Here is a 27,215-nt window from a genome sequence, read left to right as displayed (position 1 = left end):
AGACCAAGAAACAGCTTGCTAGGAGGTTCAGGTTTTTTTCTTCTATGTTGGTTCTCTATCTGGTCTTCCTGCTTTCTTATCCGGTCATTTGGCTCTTCCACGTGACCCATTGATTATAATGCGTGAGATGAATCAATGAGGCCAAGACCCAGGCGAATAACAGTCTTTCGAGCAGTTTCAAGTAGCCAGTAGCCTGGACCAGAGCCAAGTGTGTCGCCACCGCTTTAGTGGCGTCTGAAGGTGAGTCCTCGGACTTGGTTCTATCACGTGGTTATGCGTTGCGTGCACGTGTTCGGGTAACCTGCACGGCGTACTAAATTTTCGGTACATCACACAACTATCTTTGGCAGGGGCATTACGGTTATTAAACACTCTTCAAGTGAAAACATCTCAAGAAAGCTCGATCAGCGGATCTCAATTGTCGATCCGATGTCAGAGAAGTATGAGGCTATGTTCCGCTCTGCGGAAATGAGCTTAGTGCAGCTGTACGTGCCCCAGGAAATTGCGAGGGACACAGTCTACAGCCTGGGAAACCGCGGGCTTGTGCAGTTTCGGGACCTGAACAGGAAGGTTCGGGCGTTCCAGCGTACCTTTGTCCCTGAGGTCAGACGTTTAGACGAGCTGCAGAGACAGTACCGTTACTTCTACTCGCTGTTATGCAAGTACGACATCAAATTGTATGAGGACTTTGAGGACGAAGAAGACGAGGAAGTCCTGGCCGCGAGCCCTGTAGCTAGTGCTCACAAGCTTGCTCCACGTACCTCGAAGATTGACGACCATATCGAAAACGGTACGCTTATCGAGAAGCGCATGCAACAGCTTGTCGAGGCCAGCGAGCAGCTTGAGCTCCAAAAGTCGGACTTGGAGCAGTTCCGCCACGTGCTGAAGGCGGGCGACGAGTTCTTCGCGCAAAGTGCGGGACTGACATCGCAGGACTCAGGCGAGGAAAATTTCCCACGTTCCGTGTCTTTTGTTACTGGTACTATTCCCAGAGCCAAGGCCGGGACGCTAGAACAGATCTTGTGGCGTGTGTTGAGGGGTAATTTGTTCTTCAGGACTGTACCTATCACCGAGCCTCTGTACGACGCCAAGGCCCAGAAGAAGATCTACAAAGACGCGTTTATTGTGTTCTCTTACGGTGATATCATCTTGCAAAGGGTCAAAAAAGTTGCCGAGTCCCTTGACGCGAGCTTGTACGAAATTAGCGACGACCAATCTAACCGCTCCAAACAACTCTCGGAGGTCAACTCTCGCCTAGCGGACGTTTACACTGTCTTAGATACTACCAACACCACTTTGGAGACCGAGTTATTTGCCGTTTCGAAAGAGCTCCACGCATGGAACACCGAAATTGCTCGCGAAAAGGCTGTTTACGAGACTCTAAACTTGTTCGACTTCGACTCCAACCGTAAGACGTTGGTTGGTGAAGGCTGGGTACCTCAGGACGAACTTGGAAGTCTGCAAGTCCAGCTGGCTAACCTAACAGAGACCCTAGGTGTGGATGTCCCATCTATTGTTCAAGTTCTCGAGACCAACAGAACTCCACCTACGTTCCACAGAACCAACAAGTTTACTGCGGCCTTCCAAAACATCTGTGACTGTTACGGTACTGCCACTTATCGTGAAGTCAATCCCGGTTTGCCAACTATTGTTACCTTCCCCTTCATGTTCGCTGTAATGTTTGGTGATATGGGACATGGTATGCTGATGAGTATGGTTGCTGGTTTGCTTGTGTTCAACGAAAAGGCTCTTGGCAAGATGAAGCGTGACGAGATTTTCGACATGGCCTTCTCCGGACGTTACATCTTGTTGTTAATGGGTCTTTTCTCCATTTACACGGGTTTCTTGTACAACGACATGTTTTCTAAGTCTTTGACTCTGTTCAAGTCTGGATGGGAATGGCCATCCCACTGGCATCTCGGTGAGGCCATTGAAGCGAAAAGTGTGGGCACGTATGTTTTCGGTTTGGACTGGGCTTGGCATGGTACTGAAAACGCTCTGCTTTTCAGCAATTCTTACAAGATGAAACTCTCTGTCTTGCTTGGTTTCATTCATATGACCTACTCTTACATGTTTTCCTTGGTCAACTACGTGTACTTCCAGAAGTGGATTGACATTATTGGTAACTTCATCCCTGGTCTCTTGTTCATGCAAGGTATCTTTGGTTACCTCACGGTCTGTATCATCTACAAGTGGACTATTGACTGGGTTGCTATTGGCAAGCCTGCGCCAGGTTTGCTGAACACCTTGATCAACATGTTTTTGTCGCCAGGTACAGTTGAGGAGGAACTCTACCCTCATCAAGCTAAAGTCCAGGTGTTCCTACTTATCATGGCTTTGATCTGCATCCCTTGTCTGTTGCTGATCAAGCCATTGCACTTCAAGTTTACTCAAGACAAACATCAACATATTGCTCTGCCTGACAACGAGGCTGGGCTTGTTCACCACGAAACAAACACTGGAGCAGGGGCTGTCGAAGATGACGATGACGACGAGGAGGGTGGCCATGGCGAAGAATTTGGTGATGTTATGATTCACCAAGTGATTCACACCATTGAGTTCTGCCTGAACACCGTGTCTCACACGGCTTCTTATTTGCGTCTCTGGGCCTTGTCGTTGGCGCACGCTCAACTATCTACCGTTTTGTGGACTATGACCATTCAAATCGCCTTTAGCATGAGGGGCTTTGTTGGCGTGGTCATGACTGTCATCTTATTCGGCATGTGGTTCGTCTTGACATGCGTCATTCTTGTTTTGATGGAAGGAACTTCAGCCATGTTGCACTCTTTGCGTCTGCACTGGGTCGAATCCATGTCCAAATTTTTCGAGGGTGAAGGTTACCCATATGAGCCTTTCAAGTTCATGCCTGTTGAATTTGAGAACGAACAATAAAAACCGTTTTTGGCATTCACTTGATATACAATTATTGCCGCTCGGTATAGACAAAAAGTACTTAGATATCTCTACTTCATAAGAATTACTAATTTGCCGTCGGCACCGCCAGATACCAGTAGTTGTCTATTTAAACCACCGCAATCGATGTCAATGCAGTTGATGAAACCCGAATGAAGATTGTTTATCGAGCGTACCACCTCGCAGGTTGAAAGATCCCAGACTTTGATGCTGCGATCATCGCTACAACTAAAAGCGTGCTTCCCTCGTACTCTAACGTCTCTTACCCAGGATGAATGCCCCTTGAGCGTTGCAACTAGGTTAAAATATGGGCGCGCTGGATTAGGTTGGGGGGCTCGGTGGGCCACGAATCTTGGCAGCGGAACCTGCCATATGCGAAGTGTGCCATCTCTCGAAGTAGAAATAACATGTGAGAATCCCAAAGGTAAGTAATCTTCATCGTGGGTATTGAATCTGTGACTATGCTCAGCACTCTCAGGAGGTTGCAAAGGAATTATCCTAATCTTCTCAACAGGGAACTCGTGTCCCGTTCCGAAAGAGAGGGATCTCCCTGTTGGCCAATGAGAAAGTCTCACTGTGCAATCGTTTGAGCCTGTCACGACAAAATCTCCCATAACATCGAGGCATCGTACCCATTCTGTATGTGGTTGAAACGATTTCAGGCACCATCCGTTTGCTATGTCCCAGACTTTGCAAGTGAGATCCCGTGAACATGAAGCAACGAGAGTATTCGTCGAATTGTTCCATATCTTGATGTGTGAAACAATGTGTTCATGTCCGGAGAGTGTCCTAATGAGCTGCAGCTCTGAATCTACGAACCGAAACACTTTGCAATGCAAGTCCTTGGAGGCGGTAGCGACTAGGCACTGGGAGTCTTCCCCAACATATGCGTCTATCGCCGTGATTCCGCGCATGTGAGCCTGTACCGAAGCGACGGGCATTGTGTAATTCATCAGGTCGTAACATTGTAACTTTCCCGCGTCAGTCGCGATGAAAACCAAGGGGAGTTCTGGGTGAAGCTTTACGCTAGTTACAGATGCACCTGCACTGATGCTGAAACTCGGGCGCTCACGAGGAAGCCAACTTTTTAATGCGCCGTTGGCAGGGGAAGAAGGCCCATTTTCTCGTAGATTTTCGTTCTCGTCGGTAAGCTCCTGGATCTCCTTCTCCAGCTCGATAATTCGGCGTTGAAGTCGGACGATGGAGCTCCACTTGCGAGGAAGCAGCGATCCGTCGGCCGCTTTCTCGCCGTCCAGTCCGTCAGGGTCCACCCGGAGCCACTTGGCGAGCGAGTTCATCACGTGACGTTCTTCAGTCTGCCCTCCGGTCTCACCCTCCGCTCCGTCCCCGGGAACCTGGCTACGAATATAGTTCAGAATGCATCGGTGGAGTAGCTGGCGTTGCTCTGGCGGTAGCAGGCTCATCTGCTACCTGGCTTGATGCCAAGCAGAAGCTACCTTGATTAATCTGTAGTTGTGAAAAGAAGCTGGTTGAATTGTTCAAGCCGTGGATCATGATAAGCACCAAGAGTCCTGTCGATAAGGCCTTCTGGCGCCTTTGCGAGCCTATGAAAACTTCATTACGCTGCCCTTGTTTGTTCCGGGGTGTCCGGCCATTTTTGGTTAAATTCACCTCCGCTTCAAATCCCGAGATCGCTCGCCTTGAAGTCCATAGCGATAGAATTTGATCCGAGTCATCGAGAGAGTCTGTCTTCACATATTTACTATGGCTAAGCAAGGCTGGATAGCGAGATTTCATTCCCCGCGATCTGCCTTGCAAGGCACGGAACACATTTCGCGTATCCACTACGCTTTTCGGGCCTTGATCCCCACGCCGAGCACAAAGTGCACGTTTTTTCGATCTTTACCAGCCGCTATTACGCTCAGGGCTTAAAAGCTCTCCTACGATCGCGCTTCCGTCGTATACATCCCTGTCACCATGGGGCTTTTAATACGACCGCTGCTGTCATGTGCAAAGTTGATCCGGTAATCGACAAGGAAGGGTTTACTAGTTTCAATCTGATCCCCGTGGTCAGAGGGAGCACGTTAGCAGCATCCGGCAGCTCTGGGACCCTTGATTTTCCTGTTATGTCATTGCGAAGTTTGGTTTTGTTTTTATTGCAGAAAGTGCGCTATAAAAAACATCTCGGAAGTCAAAATTAAAGGTTTATAAAAATACACAACACCACTTAACCGCAAGCTACCTCCCAAGATCGCCAAAGTGGTTTTGAAGAGGCTATTCCGGCTTGTTACATTAATCTCGAAATACAAGAGTCGAGGTTTCGTAATATTTCGGAGTTCGTGAGTCACAATCTCGTTATAGGGATTTCATTACAGGCGCAAATCAGGTATCTGCGGAGCCTAAGCATAGTTTCTTCGAAAGCGCAAGAACGCAGATTTGCACAGACTTTGGTCGGTAATTCCGGAAAGAGAATCTTAGCTAGAAAGGACAGACCGGAAGGTGCGTTCTGGATTTTACACAAGCCCTGCTGGCACAAGGACAACATCAGTAAAGTGGAAAAGCGATTTTCCCCTTGCAGCTGCAAACTAGCCCCGATTCGCGTGAGCTTAAATGCCGACTTTACTTGGAAGAAACCCCTTCCACCACCCAAAGGGCCAGCACCCGCCGCCCAGTTTGGGGTCGCAGGCCGATAATGTGCGGAGCAGCCGTTCGTTTCTCGGGTTCATGAACCACACGAGTAGTCGCGAGTCCACCGGGAGCGAGACGTTCCGCGAGCCCAGTGACATTCCGAAGCGTTCCGGCGGCTCCATGAACGAGCTGAAGCGGTTTTTTCGCCCCGCGATCTTACACCGCAAACACTCGCAGTCGAGCCTGCGAAACGGGTCGCCAGAGCACCACTCCCACACGCAGTCTGCCATTCCCCCGTCGTCCGATTCTTCGCTTTCGCTGTCGAACCGTGTCAACATTTATCACGATGATGCCATTTTAGCTCAAAAATACGGGAAACTTGGAAAGGTGCTTGGGTCTGGTGCCGGCGGATCCGTTCGCGTTATTGTTCGTCCCAGTGATGGCGCCACCTTCGCTGTGAAAGAGTTTCGTCCCCGGAGGCCCACGGAGCTAGTTAAAGACTATGCCAAAAAGTGCACTGCTGAGTTTTGCATAGGGTCCACGTTGCACCACCCTAACGTGATAGAAACACTGGATATTTTCAGCGACGCCAAACAGAACAAGTATTACGAAGTCATGGAGTATTGCCCGATCGATTTTTTTGCGGTGGTAATGTCAGGAAACATGAGCCGCGGTGAGATTAATTGTTGCCTTCGCCAGTTAACGGAGGGTGTTAAATATTTGCACAGCATGGGCCTTGCGCATCGAGATTTGAAATTGGATAATTGCGTGATGACCTGTGATGGGATTTTGAAGCTAATTGACTTCGGCAGTGCCGTCGTTTTCAAGTACCCTTTTGACGCCAATGTCAGCATGGCACATGGAATAGTTGGTAGTGACCCCTATTTGGCTCCGGAAGTTATGACGTCTACCAAAAGATACGACCCTCAATTTGTCGACATTTGGTCCATTGGCATCATATACTGTTGCATGATGCTAAAACGTTTTCCTTGGAAAACTCCAAAAGAAACTGACGACAATTTCAGATTGTTTTGCCTCCCTGATGATGTTGAGCACGATTATGTTAAGTCTGCGCATGAGCATGAAACGCTCATGAGGCAAAGACGCCAAGAGAAACACCGGGCGCGGAAATTGAAAGAGGAAAGGGTCTTGGCTGAGAAATCTGAGCCAAGCCCGGTACCGAACCACGGACATGGGAGCGAAGCTGCTGAAACGCAGGCTGCTAAAGGCGCCAGCGCGGCCCCTGATAATGCTTCCCAGGGCGCATCAGCGTCGGCCCAAAAAGACACTTCCCCTGAGGCCGCCCCGGAAAAGAAAAACACTAAGAATGAAGTAGTTGCAGAAACAAATGAGAAGCCACAAAGCCCTCAGCAGCATGCGTCCGATCCACAAGCTCCTAATGAGAAAGATGCTTCCAATACAGAGGCGCCTCAAGAAAAACCAGCTTGTGATCACAAGAGCGGATCGCGTCACCATGGAAAAGGCAGGAAGGTGATGCATGGGCCTTATCGTTTATTGCGTCTGCTGCCACACGCTTCAAGGCCAATTATGTCTCGTATTCTAACAGTGGACCCTAAAGAAAGAGCCACTATGGAAGACATGTATAACGATGAATGGTTCGCCAACATCCCATTCTGCACCAGGGATGCTAAAAAGGGTACCATCAGGGCCCCAGGTCACACACACACAATTGTGTGCGAAGAGGATGCTCACCTTGAGAGTTATAAAGTCTAGCGTTATCAATTTCTCATAAATTAATTTATGCGTTCCGAGTTTATTGGGAATTGCGTATATACACGATAAGTTAATTTCAGTTGAAAGTGTTTATGTACAGCACTGGTCGACAACGTTTTTTAGAGTATTAAAATCCAATAGTTGCGTAGAGCCCGGAAAATTCATGATACCAACGTTGTTCACACCCCAGGTTTCCGAGAAAGTCTTAGGTCCGCCAGTCACAGTGGTTCCGTGGAATCTAAATGACCAGTAAATCAGAAGGCGCCAAACGAGAAGCCTCCTGCCAATTTCTGTCGAAGCTAGCGCGTTCAGATCCTCCCCCTTGAAGTAAAGTTGCCTTTCCAAAACGGCATTCACCAATTCTCTGTCAGTAATCGCAACGATGCCATCCGCGTTGACGACTTGACTAACCAGGAACCAGTCATCAAGCGTAAGGTTTTGGCTCAACTGAGTCAGCAACTCGCATAGCTGCGTCCGATTTCCTGAGACGCGATAGACGGCAGCCTTCCACCTCGAAATCATTCTGTGGCTTCTGAGGAGGCCGATGACATTGTCTAGCGGCACCGAGTAAGGCGAGGCATAGGCTGGAACAAGCTTGTCTTGCGACTTGAAAGGCAGTAAACTTTTGGATGATACACGTAGATCTGATAGCTTTTTGAACCCTCCTGGCGTAAGGCAATTCCATGGTACGATCGAAGGTAGGAGGTAACAAATCAATGGTAAGAACTCCTCAAATACAACATAGAGGGCAAAGAACGCGGGAATCTTCCAAAACTCTTTCTGCCTATGTAGTTCTTGGAATTCGCTGCGGTTGATGCGCAATGGCGCGGGCCTCAGTCCTTTGATTCGATGTTCTATTTCTTGGAATGTCATATCTTTGTACAGCTCTGCCGCAAATTGCTCTGGAGTTGTCCCAAACTTGGTGGTTACCTTCTTTGCAGACTTCCGGATGTACCAGTTATTCTTTAACCCCACCATGTACATTTTAAGCACTGCTTTGGCCAGTCTAGCCCACTTTGTCACCGGCTTCCTCCATTCGCCGATTTTAGCATCTTTTGCGACTTCCTCAAAAATTCTGTACTTAGGAAACTGTAGCATGGGAAGAGACCGATTCGAATTCAAACCGGCACTGGCTTTGTCTTCATCCTCAACTACACGGAACTTGCCTGTTTGATACGCATCCTTGAAAGTAGCGAGTGTTGAATTTGCTGAAAGCGACTCCTGGAAAAGCCTAGCGTCCCGGAGGGATATTAAAGCCGGTACACCGGGAGTGCGAGCGCTAGAACAGGCTCGTGCCCAAATAGGGCAGTGCATCATCACGTTTGTGACAGGCTACGCTAAGACGTAATTTTCGAAGCGATGAGCATCCGTTAAGTCGAATTTTTTTATGAAGAGTTGATGTAAGTGCGTCAATAGCGTGTAGAGCATAGAGTGCAGAAGTCCAGGGGTCCATAAGCTGGTCGAACCCCCATGGTGCCAGAACTAATCAAGCGGCCTGTTTAGGATTTCTTTCGTCGAGATCAATCTTAATTTCGTCAATTAACGCAAGCTTAATGCTGAATGTAACTTTTGGCCTCACAAACACGATTTTTAGGTAAAGTTTTAAGTGCTGACAATTTCTGACGTTGATTTACATAGCTAGCTGAGCTTTATTACTTACCGCGTTTTAGGACTACTTACCTTATCTTAGCAATTACCTGGTAACCGCTGTAGCGAGAGGTCGTTTGCGAGCTGCACATGAGACAACCTTATTTAGAGTAAAATTATCAGAGCTCAGCGCTTCTGTTCGAGCAGATCCGCAGCTTCTTTGAGCACCTGCTTTGAGCTCCCGAGATCCTCGCTGCCGCTGTACGTCTTTGTGAACTGCACGAGGTCCTCCTTAAACTGGCCAATCTTTTCATAAAGTGCCGGCAGAAGCCTCTGGGTATCTTGGAGAACCTCCACCTGCTTCTTTAAGTCATATGGATCAACCTCGGAGTTAGCCTTCAGGTTCTCCACATGAGCTTTTTGATCCGACAGCTCTTGTTGGTAGTACTTCTCTTCCTTAACCAGCCTTTGTAAAGACCTGACTTTGATTTCTAATTGGGAGGGAGCCATGGCGCGAGCTTAGTGATGAACAATTCTTGTTCTTTCAACAGATTCGTTGAGTGCGTGTCCTTTCACCTTTAATGCGCCTTTCCTGTTCTATATGAGTATACGTGCGTTTACAATGCAATAGAGTATCATGTGACCAGTTCGATAACTGTAGTATGTGGTCGAGTGGGCCCTTTCACTAAGACAAGGGCTACCAAGAGGATGATAGTTCAAGGATAACCTTTCTCGCGCCTGTGTTCAGCAGCGTTCAGCAGACTCATGAATCATAAATGCTACTGGAAGTGTCCATGATCCCCAGGTCATCGAGCTCTTCTTGTAATTGAGAGATAGCGTCGCTACCTTCACCTTCGTCTTCTGAGGCCGAAACAAGCTCATCAAAATCGAGCACTACCGGAGTGACCTGACTAGTGCGGACTTGCCGAAGCGAGCATCTGGCGCTACGCGCAGTGGGAAGGTTGACCTTCGTTGGGCTCGACAGGAGATCGTCAGCTGAAAAGTAGTTTTCTTCTTCGTCGCTCGAGCGAGCTCCTCGCGGGCTAGCCTTCAAGCTTTCTAATATGCTGCCAAGATCTGAGAACTCTTCGCCCGAGCTTGAGGGATCGGAGGAGCTCGAGCCGGAGTATTCGACGCCAGGAAGGGTTGCGTCAAGCGCAACTGGCAGGGATGGCGGACTGAGCCTTCGTGTATGCTTTGGCCCCTCGATACCGCTCAGCTCTTCTTCCTTCACCACTGTGCCAAAGAACCCCAAGGGCTGCTTTTTAACCTGTCCGAAGGTCCTTGAAGCGCTGTCATGTACAAAATGCTTCCCTAAAGAGCTCTGCATCTCTGCCTTGAGCGCCAAGGGCTCCGGGCCCTCTCTTTCGGGCGCATTGGCATATGCTTTTATAATTTCCTCGAACAAAAGCTCTCCATCTGATTTTTGGCGATTATGCGAAGGTCGTTCTGGTGTGAACTGAATCTGCACTGCAGTTACTGGAAACGTCTCGAGTGTCTGACCTCGCCCCATAGATGGTGGGCCGGCAAGAGGCGACGGCACGTATGACTGGTGATTTGAAGTCGATGATGTTGGTCTCCTCTTGGCAGCCGTAACTAGATTCTTGCCGCGTTGGTCTTTTGTCCACCGTGGTGCCGAACATGGAGGAGCGCTCCTCCTAGCTGGTCTTTCTGATGTTGTGTTTGAGTTCTGAGCTAGCTTGACGCCTGTTTTCTGCTCTAGTCTTCCAAGATCGCGAAGTAGCAGCTCTGGCACGGAACTGAGCCTTTTTTTGAGTCTCAGGGTTCCTCCAAAAGGACGAGAGAGCCGTCGGCATCTCACATCCTCAGCTGGATAGCTACCGAGTTCACGGTTGTCGAGCGAAGTCCCCTGCGGTACGTCTGGGATCTCATCAAGATCGAGTTCTGTCAAGTTCAGAGACGCAGGCCTCACAAAGTCAGTGCCGGCGCTCAGTCTTTGGCCCAAGAATTTCCTCGGCATTTTGAGGGTTAGACCTCAGTTTCATACAAATGTTTTCTAGACCCCACGAAGAATTGGCTGACATGGTTCCTGCACATTCCTCACCGCAACTCTCTTATACTACTTTCTCTCGCAGCTCTCCATCGCAACAGGGACCTGCTTGCTTTGTTACCAATTTAGGCTCTGGTTGTTGGCGCTAATGAAACAATCACCAGCAGCACAGGCAACGAAGCAAGCCCCTCGAATCATGCGTGACTTAGCTTTGAGCTGTTTGCTGGGCTCTGACGCTGTTTAAAATAAAATGGCTGGCTCACTTTGGGTCCCACACGTGACTAGATTTAAGTGCACGTGATGCAGTGGGAAAGTGGGAGAGTCTGCGTCCTTACTTGACGTAGTTCAGTCCACGCTGCTCTTCCCAATCTTTCAAAGCCTGTTCCCATTCACCGTCTGCATCGACATCAACCTCCTTTTCTTGTAATTTCTGCTCCCGGAGGAGTTGTTCGCGAGCCTCGCGCTCCTGTTTATCGTAGGCCTCTTTGTTGTCGATCCAACGTTCTTGAGCATCGTAGGTGACCATTGATGCACCCTGTCTGGTTGATTCAGCCCATACAGTATCTCCTCCAACTTCCGAGGCGCCAAAGATATAACCGTTAGCCTTGTCCACAACGCTCTGCAACGAAATCATGCTCTGCTTGTCATCCACACAGAGCACCTCGAAGGACACAAGGTTGAAGTCCGACACCATTTCGCCGATAGTTTCTGTAAGACGGCTGTATTTTTTGCCGAGAACGCTAGAACTTTCCTGTTCTACAAAGGGCTGCAGGTACTCTAGCTCCTGAGCCTCAGTGTAATAGTCGAGACGCATGGGCAGTGGACCATACGACTTAAGCATATCGATCTTGGACAGCACGTTGATATGTGGCAAATCCATCATTAGCATCGACCTCAGCGCCAGCAACAGAATCGACACGTATTGCGAGGGCGATGTCACGTATATGCAGTCGATTAAGTTGACCACGCACAAGCGCAGGTCCAGCTCCTTCTCTAGCCGCTTGAAAATCCTAAACAGTGCAGAGTGGTGGGTAAAAAGCTCTACCTGCCCGGGGCAGTCGAAAATTACGTACGCCCGCTCGTCCTGCACAAGCGACTTAACCTGTAGCACAAATAGGTCTACCGACTTATCCACTGACTCGAGAGCGTACATTAGCCCGCCATTTGGCCCTAGCTGCTGCTCAGCCATGATTTCCTCTAGCGTAATGAAGTCTCGAATGTCCACTGCACAGGGGTACGGAAGCATATCATTCGCAGGATCCATATTCACCACCTGAGCATGCCGTCCAATAGCGTTGAAGAACTGGAGGCAGCCGTGACAGTAAGTCGATTTTCCTGACCCTGGAGGTCCAATTACAATTTGTCCAAATGGCATAGCTTGCGATAAACAGTCTCGATTGTAAGATACACAGATTCTTTCACGCTAACTGGATCAAGCTCATCGAAGTTTTTCAGTTCGAGAACTTAAATGTCAGCATTAATCACTTCGAAAACAAAAAAGTCGCGTAGTTTCAAGGATTGAAGACTAGACGGCAGTGTCTAGTTGAACACATCAGCCACATAATATACCTCCGAAAGGTGTATAGTGTCACGATACGCAGAAGATTCCCAGTTCCTCTGAATGAGCAAACATCATGATATACGAATCCTAAATGTCAATGAAAGGTTCCCAGATTAAAGGTGGCAAACTAACCATCAAACTCGGGACATTCGAGTACAATAGCCCAGGAGGATCTCAAGCACACAACAGGGCCAGTGGAATCATGTCTCTCAATCACGACAGTGTCACAGTCGCGCCGTTAGTCCTACTATCGGTTTTGGACCATTACCGCCGTATAAATACGCCTCAAGGCAAAAGATGTGTTGGTGTTATTCTGGGTGACAGCAGCTCTTCCACGGTGAGGGTGACGAACTCGTTTGCCCTGCCATTCGAGGAAGACGAAAAGAACCCTGATGTGTGGTTCTTGGACCACAACTACATAGAGAGCATGAACGAAATGTGCAAGAAGATCAACGCCAAAGAGAAACTGGTGGGTTGGTACCACAGTGGACCTAAGCTAAAGTCTGCGGATCTCAAAATAAACGACGTGTTCAAGAAATACACCAGCAGCAACCCGCTGTTACTGATTGTGGATGTGAAACAGGAGAGCGTGGGGCTTCCCACGACCGCATACATGGCTGTGGAGCAGGTAAAGGACGACGGCACTTCCACAGAAAAGACGTTTCTGCACTTGCCCTCGTCCATCGAGGCGGAAGAGGCAGAAGAGATTGGTGTTGAGCACCTGTTGCGGGACGTGCGCGACCAGGCCGCCGGAGGCCTCTCTATCAAACTGACCAACCAGCTGAAGTCGCTGCAGGGCCTTCAAACAAAGCTCAGCGGCATTGCAAGCTACCTCACTAAGGTCAGTGAAGGACAGCTCCCCGTCAACCACGTTATTCTAGGCAAGCTCCAGGACGTGTTTAACTTGTTGCCAAACCTCGGGGTACCGGACGAAGACGAAATGGCTGAACTGGATCCCCAGATGCTCACCAACGCATCCAGCACTCTCCAAAAAGCCCTTGCCGTCAAGACGAACGACGAGCTCATGGTGATTTATGTAAGCAATCTCGTCAGAGCTATCATTGCCTTCGACAACCTGATCGAGAACAAGATCCAAAATGCGAAAACACAGCTCAAGAATAAGCCAGATACTGAAAGCGAAAAGCCCGAAGTCGATGGCAAAGACGAGAAAACTACTGCTGACGACATAGCATCAGCACCTTAGCGATATAGGCAAATAGTATAGTTCATAGCGACTAGTCTAAAAGTCTAGTCTGCCATTCACGTGCTAACTTCTTAGACCCCTGCCGCGGCGGGCTTATATTGAGAAGTCTCAAAAATTTCACGGACAAGACATCGAAACCCATCGAGCAGCAACAAGTGGCCGATCTACGTTCTGGCAGCTTGCTGATGACACCCGTAAACGTGGCGAATGTGCTGCTGCTAAAAACTGTTTTTGCGCGATCAGTTTCAAGCAGTTATTTGAGTACTAGCGGCGTGAGGCGGTTCAGCCTGTATTACCGACACTACAGCACCGATAACAGGCGGAAGAGAACCTCGGTCCCACTGAACACCTCGCCTATTGAATTTTCACCTAATATATCTGCTGACAAAGTCAAAGATTCAGGTGTCACAATTGCCGACTCAGCCCGTAAGGCACTCAGCTGTACAGACGACACATCTGCCCCGGCCCACGCACCTTTTAATGTCAAAAGCGTTGACCCTGAAGAAAGAAAGAGGCTTCGTGCGCACACGAAAGTCGGAAACAAGATAGCCACGGAAAAGCTAATCAAAACATACATCCAATTATCTAAGCCCAGGCTGACAGTTTTGGTAATGCTCAGCTGCATATGTTCTTACGCGTTAAGCCCGTTTCCTGCTACGGTACTGGAACTTCTGTCGCTGACCGCTGGTACTGCGTTGTGTTCTTCTTCCGCCAATGCCATAAATATGGGAAGGGAACCAGATTTTGATCGACGCATGGTTCGCACGCAGGCACGGCCCGTGGTTCGCGGGTTGTTAACTCCGGGCCAAGCGTACAAGTTTGCTGCTGTTGCAGGAACGTTGGGTGTCTCAATCTTATACTGTGGGGTGAACACAACTGTTGCAGTACTGGGGGCAACAAATATTGCGCTATATGCGTGGATCTACACTTCCCTAAAAAGAAAACACATTATCAACACATGGGTTGGCGCTCTTGTTGGTGCGATTCCCCCTCTTATGGGATGGTGCGCTGCCAGTCCCCTCAGTCACCCAGGTGGCTGGTGTCTGGCTGGCTTTTTATACGCATGGCAGTTCCCACACTTCAATACTTTGAGCCACAACATCAGGAGTGAGTACAAAGACGCAGGATACGTAATGACATGCTGGAAAAACCCTAAATTAAATGCAAGGGTTGCTTTCAGGTACTCTCTTCTAATGTTTCCATTATGTTTCGGCCTCTCTTATTTTGATGTGACTGATTGGTATTATCAGCTGGACTCAGCTGTCGTCAACGCATGGTTGTCGTTTTGGGCTTGCAAATTTTGGTGGCAACAAAGGATCAACTACTCTGCCAAAGTTCTTAAGGATAGGGTCAAATTTAATAAAGGAATCGCACTTGCTAATGTTTACGCAAGGAAGACGTTTTGGGTAAGTGTCTTACACCTTCCGGCTGTCTTGATATTAGCGATTCTTCACAAGAAAGGCAGATGGGACTGGCTGTTCGAGAAGGAAAACGATAAAAAACTACGTGTATAAAACTCTCTTGTAAATACTAAACTCATGATATTCACAACATCAAATAACGGACAAGACAGGGCCCGCTCAATTCGATACTCCCTATATTTTGGGCACTTTTGTTTTTTAGCGTTCAAATAATCCGTCATCTTCAAATTCATCGTCGTAGTCATCACTGTATTCACTGGTGTCTTCTTCCTCTGATGATTCTAATGAATCAGAAGTGTCTTCACTTTCCTCTATAAAAATGTGAGTCAACGTTTCGCCTTTCAAGACGGTCCGAGAATTGACAATGTAAGAGCCCTCAACATACGAATTCGTGAGTTTGCACTTCTTGCCTATTTTAGTAAAATTACCAATAACTGCGTTTTCTAGAATGCACTCATCATCAATTTCTACACCATCGAGGATAACACATCCCACTATGCGGCAACGTTTGCCGATTTTGCAATTCTTTCCCAGAACAGAAAGCTTAACACTTGTCTTTTCGGATATGCTGCACTCCGCACCGACAACAGAATCTGCGCCAACAGCCGAGTTACCGATCGCAGGTGCTCCTTGAGCAGCCAACATTGATGCCTTCATTCTTAGCATGTATCTGTTTGCTTCCATGTACGCGCTCAAAACATTTGACCTAATAAAACATCCTAGCGAGGGAAGAATGAAAACCCCAATGGTTTCACGAGGTGCCGAGTGTTGCCAAGAGCGTCTTCCCAGGTCTCTAAAAACCTTAGCCAAAGATTTACAGCAGTTTATGGGATCTTTGACCAACTTATTTCTCTTTCTGAAAGGCGTTGGCTTTATAACCTGCCTATGAGATTCTGAAGTTACAGTGTCATCTTCGAACTCCTCGGATTCAGTCTCTGAGGTAAAGCTGAGCTTGCTCTCCTCTGTAAGTAACTCAACCAGTTCATAGGAGCAAAAGTAAACAAAGGAGTTGAGCAGCTTTTTGGAAACGGATGCATTGGGGTATCTCCATAGGAGGTGTGTTCTAATTTGCAGGTATTTGGAATTCTCCACATCTTTCTTGGAGTAAACATCTAATAGCACTGGCTGTTTGACAGAGTCTTCGTTTTCCGAGTAAACAGTGTAAGAAAAATCGAGCTGCTTCTTGTCAATGTTTTCGAATGTATTGCGGTAAGACACAGACATTGCTAGGTTGTCAGGGTCCTTATTGCGGTATTGATCGATGAAGATTTGTGGAGGAATATCAGTGATGAAGTCACAAGGTAACAGAACAAAGTCACCAGTTATCTTGCTCAAAAGCTCTCGCTGCAAAATAGCACCAGTTGTTTCTCCCTTGGTAGCGATAAATTGGATTGGAACGGGTTTCCTCAAGTGTTGGGAATGATGCGGCGCCAGAGTTTTGGCTAGAATCTCATATTGACTCTCGCGAATTTTCATGTAGCTTGATAAAGCCTCGTGAATCACGTCGATCTCTTCATTGTCAGCGACGATGTTGATCTCTTTGAAGTTAGCCTGTTCGCACCAGTCAAGCACATACTCAATCATGTGTCTATTTGCGACTGGTAGTAGGGCTTTGGAGACGCCGGTATCACCCTTAGTTTGAGTGAAAGGAGCTAGATTATAGCCCTTCCCGCAAAAGATGAAAGCCTGGAAATCCATTGCTTACTCCCTGACCTATTTAGCTTTGGGGTTTGCACACAGCTTTCTATCGTCAAAGTTCTTGGAGATGAGCTCTATTCTTTTAAAAATTTGCCTTTCGTACAAAAACATATCAACACTTTCTTACCAAAAATTACCAACTTAAGGAACTTGAGTCAAACCTTGAGTTCGCCACCGAAGGAATTGGACAAACAAAGTCGCTTAATTCTAGAGTTAATTCCCCGAACGACCACTTCTGGGCTGTCTTTTTAAGAAATGAGCGAAGAACAAGACCCCCTCATGGCTGCTTTCCAGAACGCCGAAGGTGCTGATGGAAATGCTACCAGCGAGAACAGAGCGTCAGGACGCGAAAATGACACAGAACCAGCTCGTGTAGAGGTCGACCCTGCACAAGAAGCGCGCAACAAGGCGCTAACAGCATTCAAAAAGAAGTTGACAGAGCATAGGCGTTACGAGGACCAGCTTAAGCAACGCCGTCAGGGAATACGAGACATGGAGAAGGAGTATGAGAAAACAGAAAACGATATTAAGGCCTTACAAAGTATCGGGCAGCTCATTGGTGAAGTTATGAAGGAGCTTTCCGAAGAAAAGTATATTGTCAAGGCTTCGTCCGGTCCACGTTACATTGTAGGTGTCCGCAACTCAGTTGACCGGTCCAAACTGAAAAAAGGGGTCAGAGTCACGCTGGACATCACCACACTCACTATTATGCGCGTGCTGCCCCGTGAGACGGATCCATTAGTGTACAACATGACTTCTTTTGAACAAGGTGATCTTACATTTGATGGGATCGGTGGTTTAACAGAGCAGATCAGAGAGCTGCGTGAAGTGATAGAGTTGCCATTGAAGAATCCAGAAATATTTCAAAGGGTTGGCATCAAGCCTCCTAAAGGTGTTTTGCTTTACGGCCCCCCAGGAACTGGTAAAACTCTTCTTGCGAAGGCCGTTGCTGCCACAATTGGTGCCAACTTCATTTTTTCACCAGCTTCAGGTATTGTGGACAAGTATATTGGTGAGTCCGCCCGTATCATTCGGGAGATGTTTGCTTACGCCAAAGAGCATGAACCCTGCATAATTTTCATGGATGAAATTGACGCCATCGGTGGTAGAAGATTTAGTGAGGGTACTTCGGCGGATCGTGAAATCCAGCGTACATTAATGGAGCTTCTGACACAAATGGATGGTTTCGATAACCTGGGCCAAACTAAGATCATCATGGCCACGAACAGACCTGATACACTAGATCCCGCTCTACTGAGGCCTGGAAGATTGGATCGTAAGATCGAGATTAACCTGCCTAATGAAACAGGCAGATTTGAGATTTTCAAAATTCATAGCGCTAAAGTGAAGAAGGCAGGCGAGTTCGACTTTGAAGCAGCAGTTAAAATGAGCGATGGCTTCAATGGTGCAGATATCAGAAACTGTATCACAGAAGCTGGCTTCTTCGCTATTAGAGACGACCGTGACCATATTATTCAGGATGATTTGATGAAAGCCGTGAGGAAAGTGGCTGAAGTCAAGAAACTTGAAGGCAAGATTGAATATCAAAAGCTTTAGGCAACCATGTATTTAATCAACTTTGATTTGTGAATCTCACCTTAAACTCACGATCTAGATGTAGCTTGAGCTCCGAGAAGCGGTTTTTAAAATTCTTCTTACAGTAGCAGCACTTGAGATCTGTCTTTTTGATAACTTCATTCTCCAAATAAGTAGCATCTGGGCTCTCCTCCAAAGGAAGGCGTCTCCAATTCACGAAAAAAGTTGTATTGAAGGAGTTATAATGCTTTTTATTCTTCATTCTATCAGAGTAGAAGTCCTTCGTCATGACGTGAATGTGCAAGTTTTTAAGAGAAGGTACACTATGAATCCCTACTTGAGTAAATTTATCAATAAAGAATTGTTTATCTTCAAATTGGTACTTTTTCTCGAAAGGAATCATTCCTTCTTTGCTAAACGTATAACTTTTAGTAAAATCTTCAAAAGCGCGAGTAAGAGCCCAATCGACATAGCCTTGTAACTTGCTCTTTTGCTCGGCGCTAAGGGAGGTGGGATCGGTCCATGTAATTTTAAGATCTCTGGGAAGGATCAAAAAATGAAATTGACTCTTAGGGAACGCGTCCTTTATGATGACTGCGTGTGAATCGAAAAACAACACTTCATCTGGATAGAGTTGCGGCTCAACTATATAGTTTTTCAAAACGTATCTGAAAGACATTATAGGTTCTCAGGGCTTCTCCAAAGGCGGAAGTAGCATTAATGTAGGCATCGGAAATTTGATAATTATTTCATCGAAGATAATCAATAACTTTCCTCGCGGCTATGATCTCGTTAAGGAATTGGGAATGCTATGTACATGCGAAAATGGTAAATCTTATTTACAACGTCGACACACTCAAAGGTGTTGCTTCAAGTGCTGGAAAATCTTGGAGCCAATTAGCTCCTTGTCCTCGGACGTGAGCTTGCGCCTTGGTGCGGCAGCAAGCTCCTTCTGCTCCGCTATGTAGGCTTTCTTGGTCTTGGTCAATGGCATCTTTGGTGCAACTAGCTTTGCGATGTCTCTAGCTGACAGAGTCCCTCTTCTCCATTTTGAGTGTGGGTTGCGGACGGTGAGCAGCGCGCCCTCTGGAATTGGGTTTTTGGCAATGCTTTCGACCCAAAAGGTTTGCTCGCGCGCAACTTCAGCTGGCGTGGCTAATTCAGCATCTGCCTTAGGCTCAGGTCTAGGCCATGGAATAACAAGATCTTCTTGCCCAGAGACACATCTAAAAGGCATACGTTGCTTGTAATTTTCGTCAAAGTATGATCCCTTGAATACAATGTCTCTGACAGCCACAGTCTTTGTCTGGCCCGGTGCTGCTGGGTCGTCAATATCGGCAACAAGTTTAAGGTCTTTTTTCTCGACTGCGATTGGAAATGTTACCATGTGTGAGTTCTGACCCTCAGACCAAAACTGTTTAGGGACGGGAACGGTTTTCGTTGGCCCATTCTCATCTAAAATGAAACCATTTGTCTCTTTGTCATGTTGTTGAATTACTGAGATTTGACCTTTCCATCTTCCCCTCGTTATCACAACGCGGTCTCCTGGCATAAAAACCCACTCGCGTACTGACTGGAACTTTTGGTCATTCTCCACACGCGGAATCGATGGGACCAAGAACGAAGGCATTGATTTCTCTTCGAACTTTTTAAAATGGTCTACCAGGTGTTTCGGCCGCCTTTCGACCTGTTTCAAAAAACGTGAGCCAGCCTTTGACAAATGCTGATATCCGGACATAGTCGGTAGCTACGAGAGTTCGGTCGAAAAGCTTATCCAGATATTTGAACTGCGTTCTTGTCACTTCAAGACAGCCCGGCCTTCTCATACAAGCATAGACCTTTGCTCATTAAAATTTTCTGAAAGTTTCGCTTGAGTTTGGGCATGTGAAAAGCACATGACCCATTGAGCATTCACATTATTGAACCCTCCATAATAATACATCTACATAATGGCGTAGCGGCGGCCGACGATTACATATCGGTGCATATCGCGATGAACTCGCGTTCACTTATTTCTCCATCGTTGTCAAGATCGAACTCATCAATCATGGCGCGAAGCTCGTCATCAGTGAGGTTCTCCCCCAGTTCCTTCGCCACGCGCCGAAGGTTCTTCAAACTGATCTTGCCGGTATTATCATCATCGAATAGTTTGAACGCACGCCTGATCTCGTCAAGCGGATCACGCTCTAGTATTCTTTCGCCCATCACGAGGAAAAAGTCATCATAATGAATCAGTCGCCTTCCATCACGGTCGTATTTTTCCAGCAGTTCTAGCAGCTCAGTTTTCGACATTTCGAAACCCAGCGCGCGCGCAGCCACCTTGAATTCGTGATAGTCGAGAAATCCATCGTTGTTCATGTCAAAAAGAGAGAATGCCTCAAAAATCTCTTGCTTGTTCTCCTCCAATAGCTCGCGTTGTAAAACGCTGTTTTCAGAGTTGGAAGGCTTGTACGAGCCAGCTCCATTTAACGAGCCTCTTGGCGTAGTCCTTCTATGGCTCATGTCTTTTAATTGATCAGATTTTGTTCTTTTAGCTAGTATTTAGGTAATTGTGAAAGGTTAATTTTGTTTTTTATTTCAAGGTTGAAGCTATCAGATCTCATCGCATTACGACAGCTCGTCGGATGGCCGAACTTGGGAAAAGAGTGGCTCTCAATGGGCTTCAGGGTACTGTTAGGTTCATCGGCGAAACAGAGTTTGCACCAGGCACTTGGTGCGGTGTTGAGCTAGACGAAAAATGTGGCAAGAACGACGGCTCAGTGCAAGGAGTTCGATATTTCAACCAAACTCTCAAAGATGGTCTTTACGGACTGTTCGGCAGGATCGAAACAGTTCGTCCTATTAGCACGAGCGGCTCTGTGGCTTCGAGCCCCAACGAGTCGCGCAATCTTCATGGCGTAATCCTCAAATTGCAGGATAAGCTTTACGGTCTGCACCATAGATACGCGGACTTGGAGCTACAATTAGAAAACTGTGCCATTGATAAGGAAGCGCTCAAAGAAGAAAACGAAGAACTGATGAGTGTTATCATAGGATTGCAACAAGAGCTAGCAACACTACGGCAGGACCTTAGTGCTCTTCAGCAAGAAGTTGACTTACGCAGAAGTATTGAAGAACATGAATGGGAGACAGACGCCGGGAAATTGTCTCATGAGGCACTTTGGAAACGTAATCAGTTAGTTGAGGTAGCTCTTTCCAAGCTTCAGGAATCTCTAGATGAGTCTAATGAGGAATGCATTTCGTTGGCAGCAGAAAACGACCAGATCAAGATGGAGCTCTCGGTTACGGCTGCAGAGCTCGACGAGTGTAAACACGTAGTCGAGAGTTTAGCTTCCAAATCCGCTGACAATCAAATAATCGACAAATTAACCGAAGAAAATACCGACTTGAACGCGAGGGTCGAGTCTTTCAAAGCAACTGTCGAAGAATTGAAATCAGAGCACGTCGTTGCCAAAGATTTGCAACAAATCTACAGTGACTTGGAAGAAGAACTTTCTGAACAGCTACGTATACTGCGCGAAAATGCTGATAGAGACAAACATACCATTACCCTTTTAGAAAGTGAGAGAGCAGAGCTTTTACACGAGCTTGAACGCGTCAAATCACACGCAAATACCAGAGACTTCTGCCAGCAAATTGAGCAGTTAAGCAGTCAGCTTTCTAAAACTCAAATGATAGCGAAACGAAGTGTTTTGAACGAAAAATTCAGTAATATAGGGCTGGGGGACCAAGGGTCTCGCGCACCTCTTACATTGTCCAAGCAGGTCCAATTCTTATCAAATCATCTATTGCAAGAACAATTTCCAGCTGATTTGCAGGTCAAACTTCAAGGCAGCTTTTTTTTACAATTGATGGCACAAGAACTCATGGCCTGGCATCGTCAAAGAGAGATATACACTGATACCCTACATTCCTTTAAACCTACAGCCTTTCAAATCAATGAATGGAAGGAGCTAATTTTTGACAACAAAATTCCCCAGGAATGCTCAGCAGATTCAATAGCGCATCATCTCAAGAATCAGGGAGGGCCGTTAAATAAAGACGCTTCTTTTTTGCTTTCCTTCATAAGCGCTACTGCGGAAACCTTTTTACCCTTGATTTTTGACATTCTCTCGAAAGACTTTGATTTAAAGAAAGTGTCGCTTATCCATTCTAAGGCCAAGCAGCTCGCCACTACATGTAAGAAGCAACAAGAGCAAATACCCATAGGATCAGCTGGCGTTACCCATGACCCAAAAATTTCGGAGTTGCTATCAACTTATTTTCAGGATGTCGTTTTCATATTGACGTCTGGTAAGTCAGACAATGATAGCATAGATCGAGCCATTGAAAGCCTTGAAGCCTTAAACTTTGTATTAGAAAATATGAAGTTTGACAAGATCTCGAGTGCGTCAAAGGTCTCGGTTGAGCAGCCTAAGCTGCAGTCAAATTTATTGGTTGAAGACAGGGTACATAACTCAAATGGCTCAACGCCAAAGGCTCGTCTCAGAGACAATAGAATAGAAGAGCTTGAGCTCAAACTAAAAGTTTATGAAAATAAGGTTGAGCGTCATAAGCATCAAGAAGAAACCATTGTTAAACTCCAGCAAGAATTACACGGGCTCAAATGCAACAAAAACACCCTCGAAGCCAGCGTGTCCGCTCTCCAGGCAAGAAGTTCGGAGCTGACAGAGAAGCTAGAGTCTGAGAGAATTAGACAAAACTTCCTGTTTCCCAAGCCTCAGATGATTGACTTGGTAAAGGAAATGGAAGCGACCGACAAAATCGATCTTATTTCACAGATAAGTGATTTACGAAGGGTCATTGTAAAACATGAAGAGGCGAAATATACTTTGGAAGAGGACAAGTGGCTCAGAAAGCCGATAGAAGCTCGTGGAAACATTGTGAATTCAGAATTTTTTACAAAGCTGAACGATGCACATAAAAGCATTGACTGCCTAGTCAAGTCTCTAGATGTTGTTCCGCTGGATGTTAATTATTCAGGCAAAGAACGTTCAACAAATATATCTTCCTACTATTGCAAATCCTTGAAAGAGAGAAGCATTGGTATTGAGAGTCTTCTCAGTGGATTGTGCAAACAATGAGAACTTTACGGGCTTGCTGCGTGGTTTTGGTTAATTGGCCATTTTGGCGCCAAATCAATTTCACTTCGGGGGTACCACCATTCTAGGAAAAGGTAGAGCATATTTTCCACTAGGTAACAAAGCACATAGAGCGGCATAGCCCAAGGCCCATCATTTCTTTCATGAAAATTTTTTAGCATTTTATACCATGACTTATTTCTTGGCATCGGACTCTGCGCTAATGAATCATAAACTGCTACTGTCCGTTTTGCCACGTCAACCCAATCATACATGGAAGATATCTCCTCATGGAAGGAAGTTGTGTCAACAGTGCCTTCCCGTAAAGATTGTATAGCTTTCCTGGTAGCGGCAACCAGGCATGATACTGATGTTTCTTGCGCAAAAACGGTCATATGCTTTGGAAGAACTTCGGGAATACCTCCAGCTGTGGTTGTAACAATTAAAAGCCCACAGGAAGCTGCTTCTACTAGCGCAGTACCAAAAGCTTCAGTTAGACTTGCATGTAAATAAATATCACCGCGACACAATACATCTCTGACGTTTTCATGCTGAACAGCTCCCACTAGCTGAACTTTATCTTGAAGCCTATAAGATTCTATCATCTGCTGAAAATCGACAAACTTAGGGCCATCTCCGCCTATAATGAATTTGACCTTGTCTTCAATTTCACAAATGCGAGGAATGATGTGAGTGAGCAGGTCAGCACCTTTGTTAGGATAGAGCCGAGATATCACGACAATTGTTATTTCACCTGGAGCCTTCGAACCTTTTGTAGCGGGAGTAAAATCATGGCTAACCACTGCATTCGGTATAACAGAAATACTGGACGGATTTAATTTCGATCTGATAATCATGTTTTCTTTGCAAGTGTTAGAGACACATATGACAGCACCAGTGTTGGTCAAAGCGAATTTTAACATTTTATTATTAAGAATCTCCGATAATGTATCGAAACCATACAGAGAGTGATCGGTAAGCAAGGTTTGTAGACCCATAACATTGGCATGCAAAAGAGTTTCATGTGTCAATGGAGATACGCTCACATGGGTGTGGACGATCTGGATTTGTTCTCGGATCAGGATATTTCTAACTATCAGGAAACTGCCAAAGATTGTGGGGAATGCTGTCTCGCGATATGCGACAAAATAAGGTATGTGATAAACCTTAAGGCCATTTGTCAAATATCGAACTCCCGTGCGGTCGCCGTAGGCGTGTGTTATAATGACTACTAAATGTCCCAGACTTATCAGCTTCTGAGATAAGTGATATATGTGGAACTCGACCCCCCCAAGTTGGGGGTAGAAAAAGTCGCACACCATTCTGTGGAGCGCCAGTTAGTTATCAGGTTGTTGTAAGCATTACAACTGCATGACATACGCTACTCTGTAGCCCATTGTTCTTCACTTGATGTTTAAAGGCATTACGTATAGGCACTCAAAAACTCGTTTTCAATTTGCCTCTTCTTCCAAATAAGTAACACCTCATCTAAACAATACAAAAGGCCCACTAATGGTGAGCTCTTCAAACAGGTACAGACCAGTTGGGCAAGATGACATTGGAGACTCGCCAGAATCTAACGATTCGTCGGCTTCCTTGGCCGCTGAAGAACTGCCTCCGAACCCACCTGGTTACGTTGAGGAAATGAGAGAAGGCCAGGAGCCTCAGTTTGAAATAATGGACTTTGACGAGGACCCGCTAGCAAGCACCCAGAGTAGAGTCGCACGCCTTAGGCAAAAGTTCAAAAACTGTGTCGTGACCCCTGTGAGGAACAGAATCGCTGATCCGCTTGCGGTGTTGATGTCTATGGCCTCACACAAAGTTGACTACTACCTCAGTAAAATCGGGAATCCGCTGATACTACGGCGGTTTGTTTATGTTTTCTTTGCGTCGCTATTCATTTACTATGTGTCCTCAAGCGGGCTTTTGCCTAGTGAGAGAACTACTGGTACCCGAGGGATGTTTTCCGATAAAACGCAGTTGATGTCTTATGCTAAAAGGGCTTTGGATCTATCAAAAATGGAAAACGATCTGGAATACATTAGCAGTATGCCTCACATGGCTGGAACAAAGGGTGACTTTGCAGTTTCCCAATATATAAGAGAAGCGTTTGCGAATAATGGGCTCCGTGTGGCTGGAGATGCAGCTTTCAAAACGTATCTTAACTACCCTGGGAATGTGAGCTTGACTGCTTATGCCAAATCTGGGGGAAAGTTGAGCCTGGAATTGAGTGAACAGAATTTCAACCCTTTGAGCGTTAAAGGTGAAGTCAGAGAGGCTAACCTACTGTATGCACATTATGGTTCGGGAGAAGATTACCGAAAATTAAAAGAGGAAAACTTGATTGACGACAACACAGTAGCCCTGATTCATTACAGCAAAAATGCCGGAGAGCAGGTTGTGGAGGCGCAGGAGGCCGGTATAAAAGCCATATTTTTCATTTCTGACGGTTACGGCGAAGACCAAATTGATAGCATCCAGCAAAAATCTGTTCAAAATTTTCGCTACGACATGGGGGACCCTTTATCTCCGGGCTGGACATCATCCCTACGAAACAGAATCGAGCTAAGCGAATCTCTTATGGTTCCAAAGATTCCAACCATCCCACTTTCTCGGAGACAGGCCGAACAATTACGGAAAGAAATGACCAAAGAAGGTGGCATTAAGTTCGAGGATGGATGGTACAGTGGCACTGCGAATGACCTAAAGATTGATTTTTCATTAGATCCTGTTGTTAGGCAGGAGCACTTTTCTTGGAGCATCGCTGGGAGAATCGAAGGCAGGGAACAATCAGACAAAGCTATTATAATAAGTTCAGCTCGAGACTCTGCTTGCACAGGGTGCACCTACCCAAACTATGGGACGGCCGCTTTATTATCCTTGGCACAACTGTTTCAGCAGGTAAAATATAAATACGGCTGGAAACCACTGAGGACCATCTATTTTATCTCTTATGATGCCTCTCAATTTGGACACGCGGGTGCCACTGAGCTTCTAGAGTCCGAACTTATCAAGATTAAGAATGAGGTTTACACAGTGCTGGACATTAGCCAGCTGGGTGTTACCTCCGATAGTCTTAACCTCGACATCCAAGCACACCCTCTGCTTTTTGATTTTTTGAAGGATGAGGACCTAAAAACGGGCGTTGATACCGAGATCAGGACTGTGCAACAATTTGGCGACTGGAGCGCCTTCCTTGCACACGGTATCCCTGTGGCAGCGATATCAGCGCCTCATGTACTAGAAAGAAAATACCCCATTGAAAGCTGCGATGACACCTTCGAGCGCCTAAAGCAATCTATAAATGAGGATTACTGGGAAAAAAGCTCAGAAGTGCTGCTATATGTGTTCAAGATGGCTCTCAAGTTGGCCGACGAGCCTATGATTCCTCTAGGAATTGCGCAGTACAGCGAGACCCTACAGCAGTTGTTGCAGGACCTTCAAGAGAGTGCGGAAGGCTTGGATGTCGACTTCGAGCAGCTCGGCGAGGGCATTACTGCTTGGAAACGCATTGACGAACAATCCACCAATTGGGTTCGTGCGTGGAATAATATCGTGATGGTCGAGAATGAGGGCATTGAACCTTCCTTTGTCGCCGTTGATAGGTGGAATTGGAACAAGAAATTAACGCACATTGGTATAAGGCACTGTGCGCTCCAAGGCTTGCCGCATAGGCCATTCTACAAAAATGTTCTCTTCGGTCCTACTCTAAAGGACCAAAGTCCGCATAGCTCATGGAGTTTTCCAGGTATCAAAGACGCAATCTTCGACAGGGATGCAACTAGAGCACAAGACCAAGCGAACTTAGCGGCGGAAATTCTGCTAAAATCAGCAGAATCGTTTATAGAGTACGCAGGAAGCACCTAGCGGCAGGTATATA

General features: G+C 46.6%; 17 protein-coding genes across 17 annotated transcripts; 7 read left to right on the top strand and 10 right to left on the bottom strand.

Moving 5' to 3' along the window:
- Positions 1-429: 429 nt before the first annotated feature.
- On the top strand, positions 430-2,892 carry VPH1 (H(+)-transporting V0 sector ATPase subunit a; the record flags this gene model as incomplete). Its single annotated transcript, XM_002553196.1, has 1 exon — positions 430-2,892. One exon carries the CDS (start codon positions 430-432, stop codon positions 2,890-2,892), a length of 2,463 nt encoding a protein of 820 aa, XP_002553242.1.
- A 71-nt stretch (positions 2,893-2,963) lies between these two features.
- PAC1 (Pac1p) lies at positions 2,964-4,337 on the bottom strand (the record flags this gene model as incomplete). The annotated part of the gene is made up of 1 exon (XM_002553195.1): positions 2,964-4,337. The coding sequence occupies one exon, from the start codon at positions 4,335-4,337 to the stop codon at positions 2,964-2,966; it is 1,374 nt and encodes a 457-aa protein (XP_002553241.1).
- A 1,147-nt stretch (positions 4,338-5,484) lies between these two features.
- Positions 5,485-7,236, top strand: HRK1 (putative serine/threonine protein kinase HRK1; the record flags this gene model as incomplete). Its single annotated transcript, XM_002553194.1, has 1 exon — positions 5,485-7,236. One exon carries the CDS (start codon positions 5,485-5,487, stop codon positions 7,234-7,236), a length of 1,752 nt encoding a protein of 583 aa, XP_002553240.1.
- Positions 7,237-7,326: 90 nt separating this feature from the next.
- Positions 7,327-8,553, bottom strand: PNT1 (Pnt1p; the record flags this gene model as incomplete). Its single annotated transcript, XM_002553193.1, has 1 exon — positions 7,327-8,553. The coding sequence occupies one exon, from the start codon at positions 8,551-8,553 to the stop codon at positions 7,327-7,329; it is 1,227 nt and encodes a 408-aa protein (XP_002553239.1).
- Positions 8,554-9,009: 456 nt separating this feature from the next.
- RBL2 (Rbl2p) lies at positions 9,010-9,333 on the bottom strand (the record flags this gene model as incomplete). The annotated part of the gene is made up of 1 exon (XM_002553192.1): positions 9,010-9,333. The coding sequence occupies one exon, from the start codon at positions 9,331-9,333 to the stop codon at positions 9,010-9,012; it is 324 nt and encodes a 107-aa protein (XP_002553238.1).
- A 253-nt stretch (positions 9,334-9,586) lies between these two features.
- Positions 9,587-10,804, bottom strand: DSE3 (Dse3p; the record flags this gene model as incomplete). Its single annotated transcript, XM_002553191.1, has 1 exon — positions 9,587-10,804. One exon carries the CDS (start codon positions 10,802-10,804, stop codon positions 9,587-9,589), a length of 1,218 nt encoding a protein of 405 aa, XP_002553237.1.
- Positions 10,805-11,165: 361 nt separating this feature from the next.
- On the bottom strand, positions 11,166-12,209 carry GPN2 (GTPase GPN2; the record flags this gene model as incomplete). The annotated part of the gene is made up of 1 exon (XM_002553190.1): positions 11,166-12,209. The coding sequence occupies one exon, from the start codon at positions 12,207-12,209 to the stop codon at positions 11,166-11,168; it is 1,044 nt and encodes a 347-aa protein (XP_002553236.1).
- A 277-nt stretch (positions 12,210-12,486) lies between these two features.
- On the top strand, positions 12,487-13,599 carry RPN8 (proteasome regulatory particle lid subunit RPN8; the record flags this gene model as incomplete). Its single annotated transcript, XM_002553189.1, has 1 exon — positions 12,487-13,599. The coding sequence occupies one exon, from the start codon at positions 12,487-12,489 to the stop codon at positions 13,597-13,599; it is 1,113 nt and encodes a 370-aa protein (XP_002553235.1).
- A 185-nt stretch (positions 13,600-13,784) lies between these two features.
- Positions 13,785-15,113, top strand: COX10 (protoheme IX farnesyltransferase; the record flags this gene model as incomplete). The annotated part of the gene is made up of 1 exon (XM_002553188.1): positions 13,785-15,113. One exon carries the CDS (start codon positions 13,785-13,787, stop codon positions 15,111-15,113), a length of 1,329 nt encoding a protein of 442 aa, XP_002553234.1.
- Positions 15,114-15,218: 105 nt separating this feature from the next.
- On the bottom strand, positions 15,219-16,718 carry GCD1 (translation initiation factor eIF2B subunit gamma; the record flags this gene model as incomplete). Its single annotated transcript, XM_002553187.1, has 1 exon — positions 15,219-16,718. The coding sequence occupies one exon, from the start codon at positions 16,716-16,718 to the stop codon at positions 15,219-15,221; it is 1,500 nt and encodes a 499-aa protein (XP_002553233.1).
- A 255-nt stretch (positions 16,719-16,973) lies between these two features.
- Positions 16,974-18,275, top strand: RPT4 (proteasome regulatory particle base subunit RPT4; the record flags this gene model as incomplete). The annotated part of the gene is made up of 1 exon (XM_002553186.1): positions 16,974-18,275. One exon carries the CDS (start codon positions 16,974-16,976, stop codon positions 18,273-18,275), a length of 1,302 nt encoding a protein of 433 aa, XP_002553232.1.
- A 16-nt stretch (positions 18,276-18,291) lies between these two features.
- On the bottom strand, positions 18,292-18,933 carry HNT3 (DNA 5'-adenosine monophosphate hydrolase; the record flags this gene model as incomplete). The annotated part of the gene is made up of 1 exon (XM_002553185.1): positions 18,292-18,933. One exon carries the CDS (start codon positions 18,931-18,933, stop codon positions 18,292-18,294), a length of 642 nt encoding a protein of 213 aa, XP_002553231.1.
- Positions 18,934-19,110: 177 nt separating this feature from the next.
- MRPL40 (mitochondrial 54S ribosomal protein uL24m) lies at positions 19,111-19,992 on the bottom strand (the record flags this gene model as incomplete). The annotated part of the gene is made up of 1 exon (XM_002553184.1): positions 19,111-19,992. The coding sequence occupies one exon, from the start codon at positions 19,990-19,992 to the stop codon at positions 19,111-19,113; it is 882 nt and encodes a 293-aa protein (XP_002553230.1).
- A 233-nt stretch (positions 19,993-20,225) lies between these two features.
- On the bottom strand, positions 20,226-20,756 carry CDC31 (centrin; the record flags this gene model as incomplete). The annotated part of the gene is made up of 1 exon (XM_002553183.1): positions 20,226-20,756. One exon carries the CDS (start codon positions 20,754-20,756, stop codon positions 20,226-20,228), a length of 531 nt encoding a protein of 176 aa, XP_002553229.1.
- A 122-nt stretch (positions 20,757-20,878) lies between these two features.
- NIP100 (Nip100p) lies at positions 20,879-23,338 on the top strand (the record flags this gene model as incomplete). Its single annotated transcript, XM_002553182.1, has 1 exon — positions 20,879-23,338. One exon carries the CDS (start codon positions 20,879-20,881, stop codon positions 23,336-23,338), a length of 2,460 nt encoding a protein of 819 aa, XP_002553228.1.
- A 5-nt stretch (positions 23,339-23,343) lies between these two features.
- On the bottom strand, positions 23,344-24,657 carry SPT14 (phosphatidylinositol N-acetylglucosaminyltransferase SPT14; the record flags this gene model as incomplete). Its single annotated transcript, XM_002553181.1, has 1 exon — positions 23,344-24,657. The coding sequence occupies one exon, from the start codon at positions 24,655-24,657 to the stop codon at positions 23,344-23,346; it is 1,314 nt and encodes a 437-aa protein (XP_002553227.1).
- A 190-nt stretch (positions 24,658-24,847) lies between these two features.
- On the top strand, positions 24,848-27,202 carry KLTH0D11858g (KLTH0D11858p; the record flags this gene model as incomplete). Its single annotated transcript, XM_002553180.1, has 1 exon — positions 24,848-27,202. The coding sequence occupies one exon, from the start codon at positions 24,848-24,850 to the stop codon at positions 27,200-27,202; it is 2,355 nt and encodes a 784-aa protein (XP_002553226.1).
- Positions 27,203-27,215: the final 13 nt, after the last annotated feature.

Source organism: Lachancea thermotolerans (assembly GCF_000142805.1).
Source record: "Lachancea thermotolerans CBS 6340 chromosome D complete sequence".
Taxonomy (NCBI): domain Eukaryota; kingdom Fungi; phylum Ascomycota; class Saccharomycetes; order Saccharomycetales; family Saccharomycetaceae; genus Lachancea; species Lachancea thermotolerans.
The sequence above is the reverse complement of the archived record's forward strand: the minus strand, read 5'-3'. Positions and strand labels throughout refer to the sequence as shown.